Genomic DNA, 25,400 nt, shown 5'->3' with positions numbered 1-25,400 from the left:
CGCAAAAGCCCACGGCACCATTTCCAGAGTAGAAACCGTATGTCCAATGACCTGCAAATAATCCCATGCCGTAGGTAAGGGGAGATCCAGTAGGTTCTGTACCTGAAGCATCAGGTTCTCCAGTCTCTGCTGAGTCAGGTATACCTTGCCCACCAAGGTATCGAAACGTGCTCCCAAAAATTCCAAACACTGACTCGGAACCAGCTGGCTCTTTGCAAAGTTGACTACCCAACCTAGCGACTGCAGTTGCTGAACCACCACCTGGACTGCTCGCTTGCACGAGTCCTCCGACTTCGCCCGGATAAGCCAATCGTCGAGGTAGGGATGCACCAATACTCCCTGACGGCGCAGGAAGGCTGCGACTACGATGAGAACCTTGGTAAACACTCTCGGAGCTGTGGCTAACCCGAACGGGAGGGCGCAAAACTGAAAGTGTTCCCCGAGCACCATGAACCTCAGGTACCTCTGGTGGCGCTCCCTGATCCCAATGTGAAGATACGCCTCGGCCAGATCCAAAGAAGCCAAAAATTCTCCCCTGTGGACGGCCGCAATAACAGATCGAAGAGTTTCCATGCGAAAACGGGGAACGCACAAGGCCCTGTTTACTCTCTTCAAATCCAAAATTGGCCGGAACGTACCTTCCTTCTTTGGAACCAGGAAGTAAATGGAATACCGACCTGTTCTGGTCTCGTCCGGCGGAACGGGCACCACTTCCCCCAGGGATCGTAACCGGGCCACGGTTTGGCCTATTACCAGTTGCTTTTCTGGAGGACCGCAAGGAGATATCATAAAAAGATCCCGGAGGGGCCGAGCAAAATCCAACTCGTAACCGTGACACACCACGTCGAGGACCCACTGGTCTGAAGTGATCTTGACCCATTCCTCCCAAAACTGGGATAACCGGCCTCCGATGCGTGGGAAGGAGGAATGGGCCCGCGCGCCTTCATTGCGCAGGTTTGCCTGTGGCCAAACCCTGCGAGGAACCCATTCGTTGTGGTCGTCTGCCTCGAAAGGAAGGAGTCCAAGACTGAGACCTGGGGCCCTGCTGCCTTTGGGGAAAAGATCCACCCCTTCCCGTGCGAAACCGGCGTTGCCCTCGAAATCGGGACCACGTGTTTCCGAAAGACCACAATTGTCGGGGCTTGTCCTCCGGCAACTTATACACCTTATTCTCTCCCAAGTCTTTGATGAGTTGATCCAACTCCTCACCAAACAACAACTTCCCCTTAAAGGGAAAAGAAGCTAGTCGCGACTTAGAAGAGGCATCTGCCGACCAACGACGGAGCCACAATAGTCGTCTGGCCGCAACAGCCGAGGACATAGTGCGGGCCGAGGTCCTTAGCAAATCATACAGGGCATCCGCTGTATAAGCAACCGCCGCTTCCACACAATTGGCCTGCTCCGCCTCTTCCGGCGGGAGTTCTTGGGTGGTTAGTAATTGTTGCACCCAGCGCAGTGTGGCCCTCTGGACCATACTGCTACAAGCCGCAGCCCGGACTCCTAAAGCCGCTATCTCAAAAATGCGCTTTAATAGGACCTCTAACTTCCGGTCCTGGAGATCTTTCAAGGCTACCCCTCCCGTGACGGGAATGGTAGTATGCTTAACCACCGCAGTGACTGCCGAGTCCACCGAAGGGACCTTAAAAATCTCTAACGAATCCGAGGGCAGAGGATAATTTATTCATTGCCCTGCTAACGCGCAGGGATGCCTCTGGAACCTCCCATTCCTTAGATACGATCTGTAATACCTTAGAGTGCAAGGGAAAGGTTTGTGGGGGGGCTCTCGGACCCGCCATAGCTACGTCCCCAGTGGAAGTATCCGTGTCCTGCTGCGGCGCTGGGATCTCCAGCTCCTTCAAACATGAAGAATCAAATAGTTCAGCTCGTCCCTGCCAAACAGGCGTAAAACCAGGGGGTCGTCCCCTTCGAGAGACCCCTGAGCGTCGGAGATGTCGGCCCCTGCCCCATCCGATGAGATCCGGGAACCCCGGATCGTCGGCACCCCCAAGGGAACACCCTTGGGGGTGCCGACAATCGGGAGACCAGGAAAAGCTCCTGATTTGCCCGGAGCTTCAGCCTTTTCCTGGTCTCCCGATTTGTCCTGCAGCGAGGACACCTTAGGCACTTTTAGAGGGGGGGGTTCGTCTGGCTCCCAGCCTGCTTCTGCCCCCAAAAAAGCCTGGTGCATCAACAGCACAAACTTGGAGGAGAAAGGCACCTTCCTTTTAATTGATCCCCCCACGGGACGCACCGGAGGGGGGGGGCTCTTGGGGCATCAAATTCGGAGCCACTATGAGGACTCAAAGCCGGCGGTGAAAGCGGAGGAAAATCCTCCTCCTCAGAGGCAGAATCAACATGCTGCCTCGTGGACAAGATGGCCGCCGGCTCCACCTCACTGGGAGGCGGGGCCGACGATCGCGGCGCCGACAGCTTCCTCAGCCGCGCCAAGGAGGACGGATCCGCGCCGCTGCGGGCTGTGCTCGGCCCCAGGGAGGGTCCCTCGCCCCCGGGAATGCAGCGGGAGCAGAGATCCTCCCGGGAGAGTAGCGCCCCGCCCTACCGCAGGCCGTGCAGGCCGAAGAACGCGGCATCGAGGAGGCAGAAGAAAAGTGCGCCAAAAATAGGAGCCCTGTGCAAGCGCCTCTAACGCCGGGTGAAAACCTCCACCCCCTCCGGAGTCCCTGGTCAGGCTAATTACCAGCGCGGCAGGCTAGGGCTGGAAATGGATCACTGCCTGCTACCAACAGGGCTTATGTGTCCTGCATCCACTTTTTATTCACTCTCTTTCTTTTTTTTCCAAGGAAAGCCCTCTTCAGATCAAAGTCTGGAATCACTGTACTTCTGGGGGGGGGGGGGGGGGGGAGGGTGACCGGCCCCACCGGTAAACTTTCCCCCAAGACCAAAAGGGACACTAATCCGGGTAAAACAATGAGAGCCAAGCTCTCAGTGCCTGCCTGTACGCTGCGCTAGCAAAACCAACAAACAACTGCTACAAAAATATCAACTTTTTTTTTTTTTTTACACTAAGCAAGGAAGAGAATAAAACCAGTTGATCTAGCCAGCACAGTTATAAAAATCATAAAGAACACCTGAAAGATTGTTTTAGTCAGAACAGACAGGACCGCAGGTTATGCCTCTCAATCTGCTGGAGTCAGAGGAAATACTGAAGGATGGCAGGTGGCACACCAGTATATCTAGGGGGTGCTTTCAGTTTTCTCTCTGACTCCATCTGCTGGAGGGGAGGCATAACCCAGCAGTCTGGACTGATCCTGGTACGTACAGGGAATACTCAATTAAAATGGCAGTCAATCAAGAAAAATACACTTAAAATGCCACCTTTACTTACACTCTCCAGCAACTCTCCTACTCCTTTCCCTTGAAAGCACATACCAGGAGCAGCAGCAGCTGCTGAAGCTCTGTCCTCACGTTCCTCTTCTTTAGGGCTCACAAGTCACTCACACACACACCCCAATTAAACCCTACAACCAGTCTCTGTCTCACACAGACCCCAGTCAACTCCCTGCCCAGTCTCCGTCTCTCACACATAACCTAGTCACTTCCCTGCCAAGTCTCTCTCTCTCTCTCACACACACACACACCCCCCCCAGTCACCTCCCTGCCCTGTCTCTCTCACACACACCCTTCACCTCCCTGCCCAGTCTCTTTCACACACACACCCCAGTCACCTCCTGCCCAGTCTGTCTCTCACACACACCCCAGTCACCTCCCTGCCCAGACTCTGTCTCACACACACACCCCAGTCACCTCCCTGCCCAGACTCTGTCTCACACACACAGCCCAGTCACCTCTCTGCCCAGTCTCTGTCTCTCACACACACTTTGCCTAGAGCTCCAATGCTTTGTTCCCCTTTAATTTCGCAGTGGCAGATTTCCCAAGGCTGCCTCTGCCTTCTCAGCCACACTGAAGCAGCAAACATTTATTTTAGAAAAATATGCCACAACACTCAAGCCTTTCTTCTGACTGTTGGGATATCCCTTGGCTCCTGCGGCCCCCCATCTGCCTGCTTTTACGGCCTCTGGGAGCTCCAATTGCCCCATCTGTAATCAGCATGGCTGAGTGCCACTTTTACTTTAATCGCGGCTTTGCTGCGAGAATAATATGACTAAAGTGGGGAGAAAACAATAATCTCTCATCTCTTTTCCGCAGGTGGGTTTCCTGAATAAAGGCAATCGAGGCCTTCAGAGAGAGCTGTTCCTTGAACAGCATATTCCTTTTATAGGGAGAATTTAGACCTTTAACATTTAACGAAACAAACTTAATAGAAGCCATGAGTAGACCATTTGAGCACACAACCTTTGTGGCAGACAAGAACTCCTAAACCGGGGTGCATAATACCTTCGGATCATTAAAGCAATTATCCAATGCATAATATACACCTTCTACTTAGCCTATAGCATCCCTCCCCCTCCCCTTAACCCCCCCCCCCTTGAATCCCTCCCTTACCCTCCCCATCATACCATGTCCACCACCACCACAGTGGTGTCTTTCCAGGAGGATGGACGCGCACCCGCTTCCCCTCCAGTCCCCGGCCACCACCTATAGAATAAATCACATCATAAAATCCATCCACAGTCTTTATATTCATCTGTAAGACTCAATTAACCATTCTCCTTCATGTAAAGGCCACAGCCTTATGGATATTCGCCATGCAAGTGTTCATTTCAGGTGTCTTCCTCCGTCACCGGGTGTTCAAGAGATCTGTGGCGTAGACAAGATCCATTTAATAGATGTCTGGAGAGACAAACATTACTCAGAACAGGATTATACTTTCCATTCTATACCCAATTATGTATATTTGAGAATTTACTTCTTCCTTTTTGATCACTCCCTGGTATTGCTAACTAAGGAGGCAGGGATAGGGAACATTTCCTGGTCAGATCATGCCCCAATATGGTGGGAAATGAGGAGTGCTCCGTTGAGTGAGGGGCTGCCCTATTGGAAATTAAATGACTCCCTTCTAAAGGATAAAGACATAGAGGCACAAATGCGCTTGGCAATCCTGGAGTACATTCAACTTAACAAAACTCCAGAGGTGAATCCGGTTGTACTCGGACTGCATGAAAGCGGTACTCAGAGGACGATTGATTTCTATAGCCTCTCATAAAAAGAAGGTTAAGGATAGCTTAAAACAACAGCTTGCCATCCATTTGTGACAAGCTGAACTACTTCATAAACAGAAGCACTCCCAACGAGTACTCCAGGAATTAAGAGATATCTGCTATAAGATGAGGGCGATAGAGATGGAAGTCTTGGTATATAAAATGGACCTACTTGAACATACACACTATGAGCATGGTAATAAAGCCAGCAGGCTGTTAGCGCACACATTAAAGATGAAAATGCTGCAATCACAAATAACAAAAATCAAAGACGAAAGGGGAATAATGGTGGAAGAGGAGGACAAAATTAGGAGCAGATTTAACCAAATTTATGCTTCGTTGTATAGTAGGGATATCAATATTCTGGACTCCAGTATTGATCCTTTTTTGGCAAATGTTCTTTTACCTGTTTAGATAAAGAAGCTGCTCAAAAGCTAGGAGATCAGATTACAACGGCGAAGTGTTGGCAGCAATAGGGGAACTGAAAACAGGAAAGGCCCCGGGCCTAGACAGCTTTGCTGCTTTGTTTTATAAGAAGTTTAAAGAAGTGTTAGCAGGCCCATTGGTGGAAATGTTTAACCACCTCAGATCCGATGGTTCTCTGTTAGCAGCTTCTAACATTCGGGCCGATACAGTACAGTGCGCTCCGATGGAGCGCACTGTTAACCCACCATTGGACGCGCGTTTTTCCTTACCCCTTATTCAGTAAGGGGCCGAAAACGTGCGTCCAATCCCCCGAACCTAATAGCGCCCCCAACATGCAAATGCATGTTGATGGCCCTATTAGGTATTCCCGCGCGATTCAGAAAACAAAATGTGCAGCCAAGTCGCACATTTTGCTTTCAGAAATTAGCGCCTACCCAAAGGTAGGCGCTAATTTCTTTGGGCACCGGGAAAGTGCACAGAAAAGCAGTAAAAACTGCTTTTCTGTGCACCCTACGACTTAATATCATGGCGATATTAAGTCGGAGGTCCCGAAACTTTCCAAAAGTAAAAAAAAAAAAAAGAAAATTTGAAGTCGGACCGCGGCTGTCGGGTTGAAAACCGGACGCTCAATTTTGCCGGTGTCCGGTTTCCTCTCATGGGCTGTCAGTGGGCTCGAGAACCAACGCCGGCAAAATTGAGCGTCAGCTGTCATACCCGCTGACAGCCACTGCTCTGGTCCAAAAGGAGGCGCTAGGGACGCACTAGTGTCTCTAGCGCCTCCTTTTACCTGGTTTTACCGTCAGGCCTAATTAGCATACTGAATCGCGCGCAGAGGAGAGTGGCCTGTGCGCGCGCCGGGAGAGCAGGCGTTTGCCCGCTCTCCCGCGGACTTTACTGAATCAGTCCGACTATGGGCATTACTATTCTCCCCAAACCGGGAAAAGATGTGACCAAATGCAGTTCATACAGACCTATATCTCTTATAAACATTTACTTGAAATTGCAAGTTAAGATCCTGGCCAAACATTTAAGTTTTGTTATTACAATGCTGGTCCATGAGGATCAAGGGGATTTTATGCCTGGACGGATGCCAGGTGATAATGTCTGTAAGATTATTAACCTCACACACTACGCTAAACACACGAAGACATCTTCAGTCTTATTCGGTGTAGATGCCGAGAAGGCGTTTGACCATGTGCATTGGTCTTTTCTTTTTCAAGTAATGGGGAAAATGGGGCTTGGAGAATATTTTTGCAATTGGGTCACGGTATTATATAAGAAACCACGGGCTTGTATTAAGATTAATGGGGAGTATTCCAAAACTTTTGAGGTGCAGCATGGTATAAGACAAGGCTGCCCATTGTCACCACCGCTATTTGTGATTTATATTGAACCACTGGCCGAAAGGATTAGATGACAATCGGATATTAAAGGAATCTCCATGGAGGGGAAACAATACAAAATATCCCTATATGCTGATATTTTGTTTACATTGACCGAGCCAGCTTCCTCCCTAAGCGTAGTGGTGCAGGAGCTTGAAGTATATGGAAAAGTATCAGGATTTAAAATTAATATAGATAAGTCAGAGTTGCTTCCCATTTATTTAGCGGGGGACGAACTGGGTAGTCTTTAAAGGAGGTTTCCCTTCCAATGGGCTCGATTGGCCATGAAATATCTGGGAGTTATGGTGGGGGCAGATTACGCTAAATTGCTCCAAATTAAATTATGGACCACTGATTAGGAAATTAGAACAAGACCTGGCACGCTGGGATAGGTTAACTATATCTTGGCTTGGGCGGATTGCAGTGGTCAAAATATCCTTAATCCCAAAGATAGAATATCTATTCCAAACCCTGCCGTGTAATGTCCCAGTGGGATATTTGCAACATCTGCAAAGGAAGATCTTTTCTTTCATCTGGAAAGGTTGGCCACCCCGCATTTCCAGAATGGTATTATTCCAACCAAAATTAAATGGAAGCTTGGGGGTACCTAATATTTTCAAATATCACGCGGTTGCTCACTTAAAGGCCATGGTCGACTTCCACAATAGGAGATTTGGATCTTGACCGAGATTCCAAGGCTCTGTTTCAGAGTACTGTACTAGATAAGCGTACCAGGGTTGTCTCGGCCATGCAGGAGCTATGAGTATCATTTGTGATCGGTCTTGAATAGTTTCTAAACTGTCTTTGATATGAGAGGAATTGGTGTAAATGCATAAAGAAGGCCCTGCAACCATGACATCAGAAAAGCATCCTGTCTGTACCTGATGGGGCTGGGATGTACTGAGCAGAATTGTCGAACTTTTCGATTTTGTTCTGTTGCGAAAAGGTCTATCCAAGGGTGACCCCGACTGGAGGAATATTTTGTTTGTATCTGCTTGGTTCAGTGACCATTTGTGGGGGTGAAATATTCTGCTGAGGCAGTCGGCTAATGTATTGGCTACACCTGGTAAATAAGTTGCCTTCAACATTATTGAATTTTGGAGAGCCCACTCCCATATCCAGATGGCTTCCCTGCATAAAGACCAGGAACCTGACCCTACTTGTTTGTTTAAGTAGATTGTCCGTGTGTATGTTTGACCTCTCAAAAGATGTATGAAAACTTTTATTTTATTATTTATTTATTTTAAAAGTTTTTGTATACCGCAAAATAGCCAGGATCTGGCCGTCTAGGCGGTTTACAGGAAACATACATAATTTAAAATATCTAACAAAATCAAACAAATGATGTTCATTAAAATAAAACACAATCAAAACAAAGTTAACATAACATGCGGTATAGTCTAACACTGCAATTCATAATGATATAATGAAAAAACCATCCAAAAATGATATCAGTAATAGAACAAGACAATTAAAACACGGTTTAAAGCTGGGCATTCTATGATATTACCTTAAGCCAGAAAACATAGTGTAAAATAAAACAGTACTAGAATTGTATTAAATTAATGTTCGAGAGAATAAACAGATATTATCTCTTATTGGATTATTTTATAATTGCAAAAGTCAATTATTCAGATTGTAAGCGCATTTATAAAGATAAGTCTTTAACAATTTTTTGAATTCTTGTTTATTATGTGATAATCTAATATAGTCAGGTATTGAATTCCAAAGTCATGGTCCAGCCACTGAAAAGGCTCTTTCTTGAGTTATATTCAGTCTTGCATTTCTTACTGAAGGTACTTCTAAAATACATTTATCCAAGGATTGCAATTGTCTGGATGGTTTATAAATTCTGAGCAGCGAGCATAACCATACTGAATTTTCATTATATAATAAACCATGAATTATTGTTAAAATTTGGTAAGAAATCCTATATGGTATTGGAAGCCAGTGAAGTTGTTGTAAAGATGGTGATATGTGATCTCTTCGTGTCAGGTTATATAGTATACGTGCAGTAGAGTTTTGGATCAATTGCAATCCTCATGGTTCTAAGCTCCAAAAGGTTGATTTGATATAATCTTTCAACTTGTGTCCATAGTCCTTGCGTTTTGTAATGCAGTAGGTGCACTCCCCAACCTTGTGTTGAGGCATCTATTGTTAGGATTAAGTCTTGAACTGGGTCTTGAAGAGGAGATCCCACTGTTAGATCATTTGTATTTAACCAACAGTTGATTTCCTTTGCCATGGATTTCGTGATTGTTATCGCTGTCTACATGGGCATCAGGAACTGAATCCACTGTGCTTTCAATCCCCATTGAAGATGACACATATGGAGTTGGGTATGGGGAATTTCATTAATTGCTGCTGCTAAGTGTCCCAGAAAAATTCGAATTTGGTGGGCAGTTGATTTTGTTGTTGATAGTAGGTCCGTAGCAAGGTGAAGCAATCAATTTATTCTTTCTTGCCTAATTCTAATGTGTCATTAGTATCCTTTGAAGATACCTCTCTCTGAACCATGCGCTGCTGAGCGACTGTCGGCTTTCCCCTTTGTTCTAGTTTAAAAGCTGCTCTATCTCCTTTTTAAAGGTTACTGCTAGCAGTCTGGTTCCACCCTGGTTAAGGTGGAGCCCATCCCTTTGGAAGAGACTCCCCCTTCCCCAAAAGGTTCCCCAGTTCCTTACAAAATTGACTATTTAAAAATACAAACAGTCTAACTTCTGTTTATTTGCTGCCTTACTGACTATTAAAAGCACAAACACACTAAATAATATTCCCCAATAGTTAACTTCGCCCCAATACTTTTAAAAAAGAATTTTTCCCAAGCAAAACTTACTGATTCCTTTCAGGCACCAGCAAGGTGATCCTATCTTCTCGGTGCTCCCACTGGATTGTGGGTTACTGAGCTCTTCCCTTGCAATATATATTGTACTTCTAAGGTAAATTAGTGCAAAACAATCCCTTTGGAGATTTACACTACAGTTAGTTGTCCTGAGTGACTCACTACTGTTCTGATTAACAAATGATGGTACTTAAATCAATCACACAACTTTACCACCTTTCCAAGGTGAGTAACTGAACTGAACATTTCAACCTTTTTACTTAGGAATTGTTGTGTCCGTCGCTGTCCGACGTCTCTGCTCCGCCCACCTTACCTTGTTGGCGACTCCCTTCGGGGTTGATGGAAGGCTAGCTGCTGCGGCATCTCCAGGCCGTCCTCCTCCGGCGTTCCCAGACCGGCTCGACACTGCAAGCCGCCATGTTGACCAGATGCCTAAGGGCGCGCGCGGCCCGACTATGTACCAGCATTGGCGCAAACCTCAGGGGCATCCCCCTGAGATGATGTCACCAGCTCCAGATATTTAAGGTCTCAGTTTTCGCTAACAAGATGAGATAGCAAGGGTTCGCTTCCTCCTGGTCACTGCGGATGGGATTTATTCTCCGTGACCCTAGCTACTCTGCCTCCTTGGACTTCACTAGAGGTACCCGCTCCTCGGGGGCCTCGCTTTCTCTTTTTCTTTGCAGGTCACTGTCCGGAACCGGTACTCGCTCCTCGAGGGCCCACGTCCTGGACTTGCTCCTGAATACCACTTCTGCTAAGAAGTCATCGCTGCTTAAAACATTGTGAGTTTCCATCTATCTCTCAGAGCTTTCCCTGGGTCCAGGTACTCGCTCCTCAAGAGCCTAATGTATACCATCTCCTGGGCTGCCTTAAGAGACTATTGTGTGAGTGTTACCATTAAGGACTTGTTTCAGAACTCTGCATATACTGCCTACTCACTGTCTTAGTTTCTCTACAGCTCAGCCACCCTGTGATCGCTGTTCCATTACCTGAGGGACTACAGCCCAGCCAGGTGCTTCCAGCTCACTACTGCCACCTCTGGTGGTTTACCATATTGTCTAATAAAAGAACTAGTGTGTGTCTGTCTTCTACACTAAGCCTGACCAGTGGTCCCTCTCGGGATTGCCCCCGAGGGCGTGGTCACCTGCAATGGTCCAAGGATCCACCCACAACTATTCTATATAACTACAGATTGCTAAATACCAACTTTAACAACAGAGCTTTGACAACAGATTGCTATCTCCTCACAGAGATCACAGCAGGTATACACTGCTTCTAGCTTATTTCTAGCTTCTGGCTACCTTTTTTTTTTTTTTTTAATATACAAACACTAACTTCTGCTTTACTGACTGACTATTTAAAAATACAGTCTAACTTCTGTTTATTCACTGCCTTACTATTAAAAGCACAAACACACTAAATAATATTCCCCAATAGTTAACTTCGCCCCAATACTTTTAAAAAAGAACATTTCTCAAGCAAAACTTACTGAATCCTTTCAGCCACCAGCAAGGTGATTCTCTCCTCTCAGTGCTCCCACTGGAGCACTGAGAGGAGTTAGGTTTTGAAGATGCCACCAATCAATATGCATGAGATATATTTGCATGCACACTATCTCAACTTTTTCTTATACATATTCATTAGAGATATCCTAAAAACTCAACCAGCTGGTGGCCCTCGAGGACCAAAATTGCCCAGCCCTGCCTTAAAGAGTAGGGAACAACACTTTCACATTTCAACAGAAAGCCAAAAAATAAAATTGGAAACTAAAAAACATACTAGAACACCAGCGAGAAGCAAGTGGCTAATAGGTTGGATGCTTGTGAAGTACTTGGTTTGAGAAGGGTTCCTGAGGAAAGAATCATAGGCAGTCATTGAGGCTGGACTTCAAACCATTTGAACCCAGATGGTACCAATAATCAAGTAGATACAAAAAAAAAAAAAATCTCAAGACCAACTAAGTTTATTAGAGCCTGAGGAGAGTTCAGCTAATGTAAATTGGCAGAGGAAACTGTCTAGACATGCAGCAAGCCTAAGGTTTGGAAAGCCTGACATAGCTAAGAAGGCCTAGGAAGAATCTGCTCTACCTGTTCCAGAAGCGACTATGCCCAGACAGTAATATATCATAAATAATTATAGAAATCCTGGTGCTGGACTGATTTCTCTGGGGTTTGCTGCCTTTGTTACGGAGTAGGTTGCCCAGGAAGACCCAAAATATGGACTTTGTGGCAGCCTGGAACTTAACAAACCTTCCCTGCTGGAGTGCTACTAGATACTTCAACAGACTTAGAACCTAAGAGCTCGTAACTAAAGAGTCTGTTAAAACTGTTTAGGGGAAGATGGACATGGAAGGATCAAGGATTTATGTCCTCTAGCATTGCCAAAATACATGTACAGTGTGACAACACACAATTGTCTGCTGAAATTAAGTTTTGTCACTGAGTAGTTCTTAATAATTTAGCATGCATAGCAACTGTGTAATTTAAACACAACTGTACTGAAGTTCCATCAATATCTCACATGCTGATCCGTGGTGGTTTTCAGTGATTATCATTCAAATTTATTCTGCATAAAATTACTTTGTCTAATATGTTACCTTGATACAGACTCTTGATAGTTGAAACATACATATGGTAGGTTTAGTCTCTGCAGCCTGGAAGTTTCTTTCTGCCCTTTTTGATCTCCTGGTCAGTCAAAACCAGCTTCCTTTGGGCTGTGGTGCCATACGCCTTTATTGACAGCTACCCAGGTTTTTTTTTCCTAATTCATAACCTGTTCCAACTCACTTAGTCTAGTCATTGTACCAATGGTCTTCGGCCAGGGGCCACACACTGCTGCTCCCACCAGAGTGCAATTAACATGGATCCTGTCCACTAGGTGTTGCAGTTGAGTGATTTACAAAGGCTCCCCTTCTTTCAGGAACTGTACATGCTGCTTCCACAGCCTCTCTGCCCCAGCCAACCCAAAAAGCAGAAGCCTGGCCCAGGAATCAGATCAGGTGGTTCACATAGCAGCACTGCCACCAAGGTAGCCTATCTTTACAGTTTTGATGTGTTATGTTTGTTTTGTTCTTTATTTCATAATTCCCTTTTTGTGAGAAACATGATTTGCTCTTTTTTACTCCACACTTACATGGTGTATCACAGATATGTGGGTTTAAACATGATAATGATTTTGGTTGCCTTTCTCTGGACCGGGTCTATCTTCTCTGTGTCGTTTCTGAGGTATGGCTTCCAGAACTGAACACAGAATTTCAGATGAGGTCTCACAAAAGACCTGCACAGAAGCTGGGCCTTAATGAATACAAATTATTTCCATATGTACAGAATTTGAATATAGGCCCATGAGTGCCTTTTGTTTTCCTGGCTTTGGATGTGCCCTGTTTACTAGTTCTCTTGTTAAGATTCTTTTATTAAAACCTTAATTTTAAATTACCATGTTATCCATTGTATAAGTCACTTTTTTTCCCCCTAAATCTTTGTCAGTGCGTCTTACAGAACCGTATGACTTATGTGCTTTTTTTTTTTTTTTTTTTTTTATTGAGTATAACATTTAAAACAAATGATATAATCAAGAATTCCAAAGAAAACAAGAATCTCCACATACATCATAACACATATTTAAGGTTATCTAGCCCACATCAAGGGGGAATGTTAGAACAGGTAAGCTGATACATTTCTATTTTACAATCCTTTCCTAATCAACTTACGTATTTACTGAAGGCTTATCCCTTATAAAACGCTCTAAGTGCATTGGATCAAGAAATACAAATTTGTTATTTTGATACATTATCTGGCACTTACAGGGGAATTTTAAAAAGAAACTAGCCCCAATATCTAAAACTGATTGTTTATATGACAAGAATTGCTTCCGTCGTGCTTGTGTAGCACGAGAGACGTCAGGAAAAGCAAAATTGCTTACCTTGTAATAGGTGTCCCAGGACAGCAGGATGTAGTCCTCACATATGGGTGACGTCACTAACGGAGCCCTAGTGCGGGAAAACTTTCTGTCAAAGTTTCTAGAAACGTTTGACTGGCCCAGTGAGGCCACTGAGCATGCCCAGCATGCCATGATATTCTCTGCCACAGGTGTCTCTCTTCAGTCTCTTATGTAGCAATGAGCTTTAGCAAAAATAAAATAATAAAAGGTATGAGACCCAATTCCGCGGGGTGGCGGGTGGGTTCTGTGAGGACTACATCCTGCTGTCCTGGGATAACACCTATTACAAGGTAAGCAATTTTGCTTTATCCCAGGATAAGCAGGATGCTAGTCCTCACATATGGGTGATTAGCAAGCTATAGGCTGAGTCATTTTGTAGTGAATAACTACTGAAGCATTGTTGTTGAAATGAGTCAGCCGAAGATCACAGCAGGTTGGATGTAGAAGGAGTTGGGGTTAAACTGGAAACAAGTTCTTTAAGACAGATTGTCCATAGGTTGAATCTTGTCGTCCTTGTTTATCCAAACAGTAATGAGCTGCAAAGGTGTGAAGAGAACTCCATGTTGCTGCTTTACATATGTCAAGAATTGGCACTGAACAATAGTGTGCTACTGAAGTTGACATTGCTCTTACTGAATGTGCTTTTACTCGCCCTTGGAGAGGAAGGCCTGCCTTTTCATAACAAAATTGTATGCAGTCTGCTAGCCAGTTGGATAGAGTATGTTTACCCACTGCTTTACCTGGTTTGTTTGGGTCATAGGAAACAAAGAGTTGATTGGATTTCCTGTGGACTGCAGTGCGCTTTAAGTTGAAAGATAGAGCACGCTTGCAATCCAAGGTATGTAAGGCCCTTTCTCCTTGATGAGAATGAGGCCTTGGAAAGAATGTCGGTAAAACAATGGATTAGTTCAAGTGAAATTCCATAACTACCTTGGGAAGGAATTTTGGATGTGTACGGAATACCACTCTGTCATGTAGAAAATTTGTATAGGGTGAGTATGTGACAAGTGCTTGTAACTCGCTAACCCGTCTAGCTGATGTAATGGCTATGAGGAAGATAGTCTTCCATGTGAGAAATTTTAGATCACAGGAATCTATGGGTTCGAAAGGAGAATGCATGAGCCTTGATAAAACCATATTTAGATCCCATTGTGTGACTGGAGGTCTAATTGGTGGTTTAAGTTGAGTTAAACCCCTCATAAATCTATTGACAAGAGGTTGTGTAGAGATTGGTGCACCTGCTATCTTGTTATGGTAAGCAGAAATTGCACTTAAATGTACCCGTACAGATGAAGTCTGGAGACCAGAGTCTGAAAGATGGTACAAGTAGTCTAGTAAAGAAGTTGTAGGGCAAGTGAAAGGATCGATGTTGTTTTGCTTGCACCACAAAGTAAATCTCTTCCATTTGGAAGCGTAGTTCTTTCATGTTGAAGGTTTACGTGAAGCTATAAGCACTTGAGATATATGGGTTGAAAGATTGAGTGGTTGTAATATCAAGCTTTCAACATCCATGCTGTCAGGGATAGGGATTGAAGGTTGGGATGGCGCAACCGACCCTGATCCTGAGTTATGAGAGTGGGAGCTACTCCCAGACGAATCGGCTCCCTCACTGAGAGGTCTAGAAGTGTGGGAAACAATACTTGTCGAGGCCAATTCGGGGCTATGAGTATCATGGACCCTTTGTCCTGTTGTAGTTTCACTAAAGTTTTGGTTATGAGCGGTATTGGAGGATACGCGTATAGTAGGCCTGAGTTCCAAGGGCGAGCAAAGGCGTCCTTGGTTGGTTGGTTCTTCTGTTTTTGTAAAGAACAGAATTTGTGCACTTTGTGATTCAGGTGAGATGCAAAAAGGTCTATTGTCGGTTGACCCCAACATTGGAAGATCCTGGTCGCTACCGAGGGATCTAGAGACCATTCGTGTGGTTGGAATTGACGACTGAGTCAGTCCGCCAGTACATTTTGAATGCCCGCCAGATAAGTGGCCCGGAGAAACATTGAGTGTGTTAGGGCCCAGGCCCAAATCTGTGCAGCTTCTTGACAAAGGAGATACGAGCCCGTGCCTCCCTGTTTGTTGATGTACCAAATGGGAACTGTGTTGTCCATTTGTATCAGTACAGTCTTGTGTGAAAGGCAGTCCTTGAATGCATGGAGCGCATAACGTATAGCTCGAAGTTCCAGGAAGTTTATTTGAAACATTGCTGCGCTTTTTGTCCCAGTACCTTGGGTTTGGAGATTGTTTATGTGAGCTCCCCAACCCAACGTGGATGCATCTGTGGTTAAAGTTATCTGTGGAACTGGTTGCTGGAAGGGTAGGCCCTTGCACAAATTGTTCTTGTTCGCCCACCAAAGTAGAGAAGAACGTAGTTGGTGGGTTATTTGAATTGGAGAATGCAGTGGTTAGACGGCTTGAATCCATTGTGACCTTAAAGTCCATTGAGTTACTCTCATGGCTAGTCGTGCCATAGGAGTGACATGAACCGTGGAAGCCATGTGGCCTAATAAAGTTAGAAACTGATTAGCTGTCGCTTGATTCTTTGAGTAAATGGACTTTGCTAGAAGGGAAAGTGTCTCTGCTCGATTGTCGGGTAGAAAAGCCCTTGATAGGGTTGTGTTCAAGTCTGCTCCTATGAATTGAAGTAGGTGAGACGGAGTAAGGTGGGATTTTTGATAGTTGATGAGAAAACCCATGGAGTGAAGGAGAGCAATCGTCCGATTTAGAGATGTTAAGAACTCCCTGTTGAGAATGACTTCTGATGAGCCAGTCGTCCAGATATGGGAATACGTGGACACTTTCCTTGTGTAGGTGTGCTGCTAATACTGCTAGACATTTTGTAAATACTCTGGGAGTGGAGACTAGTCCGAATGGTAGTACTCTGTATTGGAAATGTTGATGGCCTACCATGAAGCGCAGGTACTTGCGATGAGGAGGGAATACTGGAATATGAGCGTAAGTGTCTTGAAGATCCAGAGAACAAAGCCAATCTCCTGTTTGCAGAAGAGGGAGCATGGTGCCTAGAGAAACCATCCTGAACTTTTCTTTCTTCAGAAATTTGTTGAGATTTCTGAGGTCTAGAATGGGACATAGGCCTCCAGTTTTCTTTGGAATGAGGAAATATCTGGAATAGAATCCTCTGCCCTGCTGTGTCTGGGGCACTGGTTGAATGGCCCTGGCTCTCAGAAGGTTGGATAATTCTATTTGTAATTGAATTAGTTGAGAATTTTGTTGTGGGCAGGAAGTTGGTGGAGATTCTGGAGGAATTGAGAGGAAATTTAGTTTGTAGCCTCGAGACACTATGGAGAGTACCCATTGGTCTGACGTTATATTTGTCCAATTTGAGTGGAAATAGAATATTCTGCCCCCTACTGGCAGGTCTGGTCGGGGGGTCAGGAGGTGGGTCTGTTCTCTGGTTTGATCTTAAAAAACCCGCTGCTGGACCAGTTTGTGGAGGAGGTTGAGTGTGGGTTGTTCTGGGCTGTCTAGATTGTGAACGTTGAGTAGGCCTAGAAGGCCTAGTTCCAGCAGGTTGGGCGTAGTACCTCCTTGGTATGTAATAAAAACGCCTAGGGTCCCTTCGAGGAAGGCGCCGAGAGGACTGTGTTGATGTCTCCTGTGGTAGTTGGGACAATTGTTGTAAGGTCTCTGTGTGATCCTTGAGCTGTTGAACAGCATCCTGGACCTTTTCTCCGAACAAATTGTCTCCGAGACATGGTAAATCTACCAGCTTTTCCTGTTCCTCAGGCCTGCGGTCTGAGGCTTTTAACCATGCCCACCTGCGTGCCGTGATTCCTGCTGCTGCTGTTCTTGAGGCAGTGTCAAAATTATCATAAGCAGCCCTTACCTCATGCTTCCCTGCTTCCTGGCCTTTGGTGACTGTGGCCTGTGCTGCTTCCTGAAATTGTGCAGGTAGAGAATTTGTGAATTCCTCCATATGTTTCCAGAGATCTCTCTGATACTGTGTCATGTACAGCTGATAGGCAGAGATTCTGGAAGATAGGAGTGCACCCTGGTAAATATTCCTGCCAAAGGAGTTGAGGAAGCGATGATCTTTCCCTGGAGGAGTCGAGGAGTGTGGACGGACACGCTTTGATTTTTTCTGAGCAGATTCTACTACCACAGACTGGTGTGGTAGTTGTGTTTTTTGAAATCCTGGTGCTGGTTGCACTAGGTAGGTTGTGTCCACACGTTTGTTCACTGCAGATACAGTACATGGGTGCTCCCAAATCCGGTGCTGCAGATCCAGGAGCACATCATGGATGGGAATCGCCAATACTTGTTTGGGCAGGTCCACAAACTGCAGAACTTCTAATGTGTGTTGCCTAGAATCCTGTTCTGATGAAAGCTTGAAAGGTATTGTGTCCGCCATGTCTTGAATAAAACTGGAAAAAGATAAGTCCTCTGGTGGGGACCTTTTTCTTGATTCTGGAGGCGAGGGGTCTGACAAAGTCCTCAGTAGAGGTGTTTGTCCCTTGATCATCCCAAGAGTCCTCATCATCATCTTTGTAGGGAGTCTTTGGGGTTGACCTGGGTGGATGGTGAATACCTGATGGTCCAGGTAATGGGTCATCGATGTAAATTGGTGGAGGAACTTGATCCGTGGGTTTTTGTGGAATTGTATCGATGACTTTGTGATATTTTTGTAGGAGACGTTGGATTAGAGCTAGATCTTGAGGCTCAGTCTCCTCTGTCGATGGTTGCATCGATGAAATAATAGGTGGCATCGATGCAAGTGTGGATACTGGTCTCCTCGGCGTCGACACTGTCGATGGCGGTAACATTGTCATCGGCACCGATGAATTGGATGGGATCTGTGCATAGATCGAAGTCGATGCCGTAATAATTCTGGGCGTCGACATCGATTCTCCTCCTCTCGTCGGTGTCAAGATCAACCCCGGCATCAGTGGTACCACCGGCATCGGCAGACTTGCCGGCATCAATGCTGTAAGCATCGGCATCGACATACACGTCGGTACTGAAAGTTGGTCCCTCAAAGCCTGTGAAACCGCTTGTCGGATTAGATCGGACAATTCCGGCCACACAACGAATGGAGTCAGAGCGGTTGTGGGTGGTGGCGGAGGCTGAGACATGAGATCCTGTGCAGTGCCCTGTGGAGGATCTGAAATGGGTACCTGTATCGGAGTAGGCTGAGGCGTTGAAAGCTCCGTTGTTTCCTGATGCTTAAGCCACTTCGCCATCGATCCTTCCTGGGAAGCAGAGTCTGACATCGAGGGGCTTCGATGTCGGTGTTGATGTTTAGACTTGGTTTTATCGATGGATTTTGTCGATGTCGAAAAAGATGAAGGAGACGAACGATCCCCCGATGGTCCCGGGCGAGGTGTTTTAAGAATCAACCACTTAGTCGCTCCAGCCGGAGACGACTTCGATGACTGTGAGGGGGATGGTATCAGTTGCAGGATAAACAGATGTTCCATCTTTTCCAGCCTGGCCTTCCGGCCTTTCGGCGTCATCTCCGCGCATTGTGGACAATTATTTACTTCATGTTTATCACCAAGACATAATACACATTCAGTGTGTGGGTCGGTGATCGACATCTTTCTGGCACAAACAGGGCATTTTTTAAATCCTGTTGCCATTTTTCTTCTTTTTCTCGATCGACAGCCGTCGATGAGATTATGAGGAGAAAATTTTTTTTACTAATAAGTAAAAATGAGACTGGGGTACTTACCGGCCAGTAAGAAAAAAGAACCCGAGAGATTTTGAGAGAGAGAATATCAATAGTTTGACTTATAAGTCAAAATTTTAGTGAATCTTAACGGCTCCTGTCCCGCAATGCTGGCAGCAGCGCGGAAAAACGAAGACTGAAGAGAGACACCTGTGGCAGAGAATATCATGGCATGCTGGGCATGCTCAGTGGCCTCACTGGGCCAGTCAAAAGTTTCTAGAAACTTTGACAGAAAGTTTTCCCGCACTAGGGCTCCGTTAGTGACATCACCCATATGTGAGGACTAGCATCCTGCTTGTCCTGGGATAAGACCTGTATCTTCTGTCCACAAAAATTCTGATCTTTATATTGGAAATACTTTAAGAAGAACAGGTCTTTTTCTTGTCTTAAGGAAAAAGATATTAACAAAGTTGCCCTAGAATTTATATTGTCCATGGAGTCGTCTAAAAAAGTAGAGACCCCTGGACTTTCCATAATATCTATTCCACCTTCCTGAGCCATTAATGTTCTTCCTTTTGGTATGTAATACAATTTAGAGAGTCTAGGGATTTGTGCAGAATCAAAGGACAAAATCCCTATTACATATTTTTTATATAATTCAAATGCAGAAATTAATCTAGATATAGGGAAATTTAACAATCGAAGATTACATGATCGTAACTCATTTTCAAGTAATTCAATTCTATTATGCAGTATGAGATTGTCCTTTATAGATGATGCACTTTTTTTTTAATGGCCTCTCTCTCTCTCATTGGAGCCCTGGAAGGAGAAATGCAGGTGCATCTTATATAAAGGTTTGACTTCTGTACTAACTTTATCTAAAAATGGCTGTTTATAGAGGGGCGCGACTTATACAATGGTGCGACATACACTGGAAAATACAAGTCTAAAGGCTACATAATCTGCTGAATTGTATAAAATTATCACAATGATGGCTATATAGTCTAGTGATCAGAATAATAAAGTTGTAACACCTGGAGATACAGGCTGGAATTTCACCTTCACCAATTGTTAGAACCTCCCTGTACTCGCTTCTGGATTGTAAATCCACAAGGGAATAGACTTGTAGCCAACTGAGTTACTTTATAACAGTGTTTTGTACAGAAACACCTCCTTCACCATGAATTGTTTGTGGTAATCTTTATGTATATAGAAGTATTGGTGTACAATAAATCAGTGATATGCTACAAACAAAAAAAACCAAGATTTATTTAAAAATGTTTTTGCAAACTAACAAGTTCAGTGTACAGAATGAATAAATATTTTAATATATAAAGTTAAAATAACAAACTTATGAAAATATTCCATTATTAAAGTTGCTATCTGATAGTCACCTATCAATAAAAAATTCTGATCTGGTACAGCTTATAATGTCCAAAAGTTAAACAATCGTCATGTGACAGGAACCTCCCTGTTTAGGGAGAAGTTTGTAAATGGAAGCCCAAACTTTGTACTGATTTGTTGCAAGCATTTCTCATATTGATCATTTAATTTCACTGATTCTTGAAGAGCAAACTTCAAGTCTTCTATTTCATCAAAAAATCCCTTAAAAAAAGAAAAAGAAAGTTGAAGAAAGAATGCAATTTCTTCTCTCCAGTTATCTCATAAAAAGTGAAATGTACATAAAACAGAGTTGCTTACCTGTAACAGGTGTTCTCCAAGGACAGCAGGATGTTAGTCCTCACACATGGGTGACATCATCATATGGAGCCAGGCACGGAACTTTGATCTCAAAGAATGTAGAACTTTCAAACATGCCATATTGAGCATGTGCAGATATAGTCATCACCCTGTCCCCCTAATCAGAGTCCCTCAGTCTCAGGGGAGGCGGGTGGATTTCGTGAGGACTAACATCCTGCTGTCCTCAGAGAACACCTGTTACAGGTAAGCAACTCTGCTTTCTCCAAGGACAAGCAGGATGGTAGTCCTCACACATGGGTGAATCCCTAGCTATAGGCTGTCCGAGCAGGACAAAGCGGGAAACCATACAGTGCAGAAGCACTACCTGTCTCCTTTTTGCCTGTGAAGCAGCCGACCCACAAGGGGTCCAGGCTTGAGAAGAGTTGAGTTCTACAAAGAAAAACCATAGAAATGACTGAGACACAAAACTCTCAAGCTTAGCAGAGGAGCCTAAGGCAGAGGAGTGATGCAAGTACGAGCAGAAGCATACTCCACATCATGGAAAACATTACAAACAGGGTTTCAGATCCGTAAGCCCTGACGACAGTAGGTCTAGAATATCCTGGGTACAGGAAAAAGCCTAGAGATGTAAACAAGAGAATGACTCTTGGATGAAGACCGCACAGTTTTCTAAAGTGTTAGAAGACAACTGAAAACCCAGCTGGGGCCCCGAGAACTCCCCAGAAAGAAACTGCGGTCCACTGACATCCATAGGACAAAATGTCTGTGTAGGAGTGTGCCTATGTGTAACTGATGGGCACAATGGACAGAAAAGCCCAAGCAACCCTTGGAGAATAATCAGCAACAACGGCAGGGCCTGAGACAGACCCTATGTGCCGAAGCACCAAACCTAGCTGATATGTTGGACGGGGTCAATACATTAAGGAGATGAACGACAACCTCTCGATAAGATCGCTAACCTAGCTCCCGAGCAGGGAGGGACGTAAGACCTGAAGCTCACCCACAGTGCATCCTATCAAGGGCAGGGCTATTCACCCTGTCTAGAGGATTGGTCAGGTAAGCAGGAAGGCACCTTGGGCAACCTAGTGAAGAGAGAAAAGCTATGGGAAGTATTGGCCAGAGCCTGGCAAAATATAGGGAGAACATAGTGTATCTTTCCCTGCAGTGGTTCTCAACCTTTTTTCTATCAGGACACACCTGAGAAATGACACTTACATGTGTGACACACTAAACACATGACCATCATGGGACTAAATATAAACATATACTGTGCATCCACAGAATCTCCTGCTTCCTAACAACAAGTGCAGAGCAAAACTAAGACATTTCCCTGTACAATTCACCATACTAAAAAGATGTTCTGATTCTGGTGTCATCTCAATAACAGCATCACAAATTCAATCTACTATTAGGTGCCCTGTAAAATACAAAACTTGGGAACAAACAAACAAACAAACCACAGTCTGTACATGTTTATCAAACCTGCCATATTGAATCAGCACTGATTTCAAGAAATGAAACAATAGTCCTGCCCATGAAAAGGCAGCAGGTCACCACCAGTGCAATATCATATTGAGAAAATACAACAACTAAGACTGATACAAATCCCTACATACTATATCTCAGTCACACACATACAGAATAGAGACAGACCTACCTTCATCTAATATAGAATAAAATACCACAACTTACAAATGCAGAAAGAAAAACTGGAATGGAAACACCAAGATCTTCTGTATGCTGTGCAAAACTGGAGAACTAGAAACAGAAATATATTTCCTCCTACACTAAGCAAAGTTCAAAGATAGAAGAAATGCATATTGTCAAAACTGACATATACCCCATCCCTCCTCTCCATGCCCCCATCATCCCTCACTTCTCCCAATTACTCAAATGTCCCTTCACATGGTCATATCCCTGTCCAACAATTCTGACACGCCCCACCCCTGCATGCTCTTCCCTGTGCCACCTATCTCCCCTGCTCAACTCTCCCTGCCCTTCCCTCTCCCCTTCCTTATCTAGCATACCCCTGACAACCTCTTTCCCACCCCTTCCTGCTCAGCATCCCCTGACCTCCCCTCTCCCCAACCTAGCAGGCCCACCTCCATCTCTCCTCCCTGCTCAGCAGCCCCAGTCCCTCCTTTCTCCACCTCTCCCTACCCAGCAACCCCAACCTCCTCTATCCCACCCCGCAGACTCCTGAAACCCTATTTCCCAAGGCCATTCTGCCCAGCCCATTTCTCCCTCCTCCTGGCTCCCAGCCAGCATAAAGCCTTCAATCCAATCCAGAGACTCCCTCCCACTTTGCCAGCAGCAGATGAGGGCAAGAAGCATTGAGGAGAGGAAGAAGATGAGGCAGCAGCAGTGGAAGTCAGCAGTTGATCTATAGAGCACGCACCTCTCTCCCTTATGTCCAGGCTCTATGGGGCGAAGAGAGCATCAGCCTCACTGCCAAGCCAGGCAGAGGAAGATAAAGTTCGTGTCCTGCTGGGCCCATATGAACAGGCATTGGTGATATCTCGCTCTGATCTGGGTGAAAGAGAAGGGAATAACCTCCCACTGGGCCAGAAAGAGAAGGAAGCAAAAGCAGCTTCCTGTCATACCCAATAAAGGTGAAATCAGCCTACTCCTGTCCAGACTGATAAGGAAAGAGCAGCCTTCTGCTGGGTCTGTGACACACCTTCTGTGATCTCGCGACACACCTGTTGAGAACCACTGCACTAAGATATATCACGAATGCCTTAGCTTTTCCTCCCCTCTTGCCAACATTCGAACTGGAAGTCAAAGGGAGCGAGAACACAAAGAGGCAGACCACTAGACTGTCAGGGTAAGCACAAGTCCCTAGGTTGTATATCCCAACCCCAAGCAAATAACTCACTACCGATTCCAGTAGGGAGTTACCCACCAAGATAAAGCCCTCAGCCTGCTTGGAACAGCAGAAACTGAGAGTGAATTCCCCAGGGAAGAAATCCAGAAATACTCCACTAAAAGCCTGCTGCAAGTGCAAACCTCTGTCAAACAGGATTTCTTCATCGGCCTGGAAACCCTAAGGCAGGGCTTCCCAAACCTTTAGCCAAACAACCAAAACAAATCAGTAAGGATGCAGTCCCCCTCCAATGGTCACTCCACCCTCCCTGCACTCTCCCTGCACCCTCCCTGCACTCCACCCTCCCTGCACTCCAGCTGATTCTGCCTCTCAACCTCCACCCTCACCAGTCGAGCTATTCTCTTAATCTCCACCCCTTCCAGAGGGCTTTAACCTCCTCTCCTCCAGCAGAACCCCTTTTTCAACCTCAGCCCCTCTTACATCTCCTAGCTTCTTTCACCTCCCCAGCCCATCTCCTCTCACCCTCTCCAGCCATTTTCATATTCCCCTAGCTGCTTCCCTCTCACCCCCAAGTCCTTTTTAACCACCTGGGAGCTACTCTGGAAAGACTCCCTCTCTCTTGCCCTATCTCCCATTCCCTCCTCAATCTCATCTCCCATCCTCTCTCTCAAATCTCCCAGCCTCATTTCCAGTCCTTCTCTCATATCCTAACTCCTCTTCTCCGGTTGATCTTCTGATATTCCTCTTCTCTCATCCTCCATAGCTAATCCCTCTCTAGCTGACTGAACCCTCAAATCCCTCCTGCATCTGATCCATCCCTTCAAGCAGCCCCTTCTCCAAACAGCCTCCCTGCCAGGATCAGCAGCAACATTTTCCTTTGGCCCTGGACCTCAGTTGGATGACAACTGATGGGATAAGAGGGCAGGCAGCTGAAAGGGGTAACATTTTTCTTTTGGGTAAGTTCAGTGGTTATGCTATGTGGAAAGAGAGGAGCAGTGGCAGTTTCCACTGGCCTATGCACACTCAATCCTCCCTCATGGCTGCTCCCAAGCCCAATGGTGATCTGCAGGTGGCAGCAGCATTAGTAATGAAAATCAGCAAAAGGCCTAAGCAGTACAAGTTTACAGGCTTTGAACCCTCCTCGAGCAGGCCTTTCCCATTACCATGGAAACTCATGGGAGGGTGGGATCACTACAGGGCCTGTTAGTGTGTGCTGGCTCACAGGCCTCATGCTAACTTCCACTATTAATGTTGCTGGCACCTGAAAAGCACTGCTGTTTGAGGAACCTTTGACCCCAGCTGAAGGTTTTGAGACCCCATTTGGGGTTCCGACCCATAGTTTGGGAAGCCCTGCCCTAAAGGTACCAGGGAAGGGCCAGGGTGATCTTGGAACAGACTGCCAAGCACCTGGCTTAGGTATTAATACCTCAGCCATGCTTGCAAATATTTCCCCCAAGGAAGCGTGCGGTCTAGTAATGGAACAATCATTGCATGAACCAGGTTATCTCTAAAAAGAGGAAGTAATAGCTTGCAAGCCACTGCAACC

The 25,400-nt window shown here is 45.5% G+C and overlaps 1 protein-coding gene across 5 annotated transcripts in view; it reads right to left on the bottom strand.

Moving 5' to 3' along the window:
* Positions 1-4,600: 4,600 nt before the first annotated feature.
* The window catches only part of LOC115085217, a 68,320-nt gene continuing 47,520 nt past the window's right edge, over positions 4,601-25,400 (bottom strand). For 4 of the 5 annotated variants that reach the window (XM_029590977.1, XM_029590974.1, XM_029590975.1 and 1 more), the window contains exon 7: positions 20,572-20,931. In XM_029590977.1, the coding sequence (XP_029446837.1) occupies positions 20,779-20,931 (153 nt within the window). In that variant the 3' untranslated portion in view covers positions 20,572-20,778. Of the gene's footprint in view, positions 4,720-20,571; positions 20,932-25,400 lie in introns of those variants that run through there. The other variant, XM_029590978.1, reaches the window with a different exon arrangement.

Source organism: Rhinatrema bivittatum, chromosome 2 (genome assembly GCF_901001135.1).
Source record: "Rhinatrema bivittatum chromosome 2, aRhiBiv1.1, whole genome shotgun sequence".
Taxonomy (NCBI): Eukaryota; Metazoa; Chordata; class Amphibia; order Gymnophiona; family Rhinatrematidae; genus Rhinatrema; species Rhinatrema bivittatum.
Note: the sequence above shows the minus strand (reverse complement) of the source record. Positions and strands in the feature narration are given on the sequence as shown.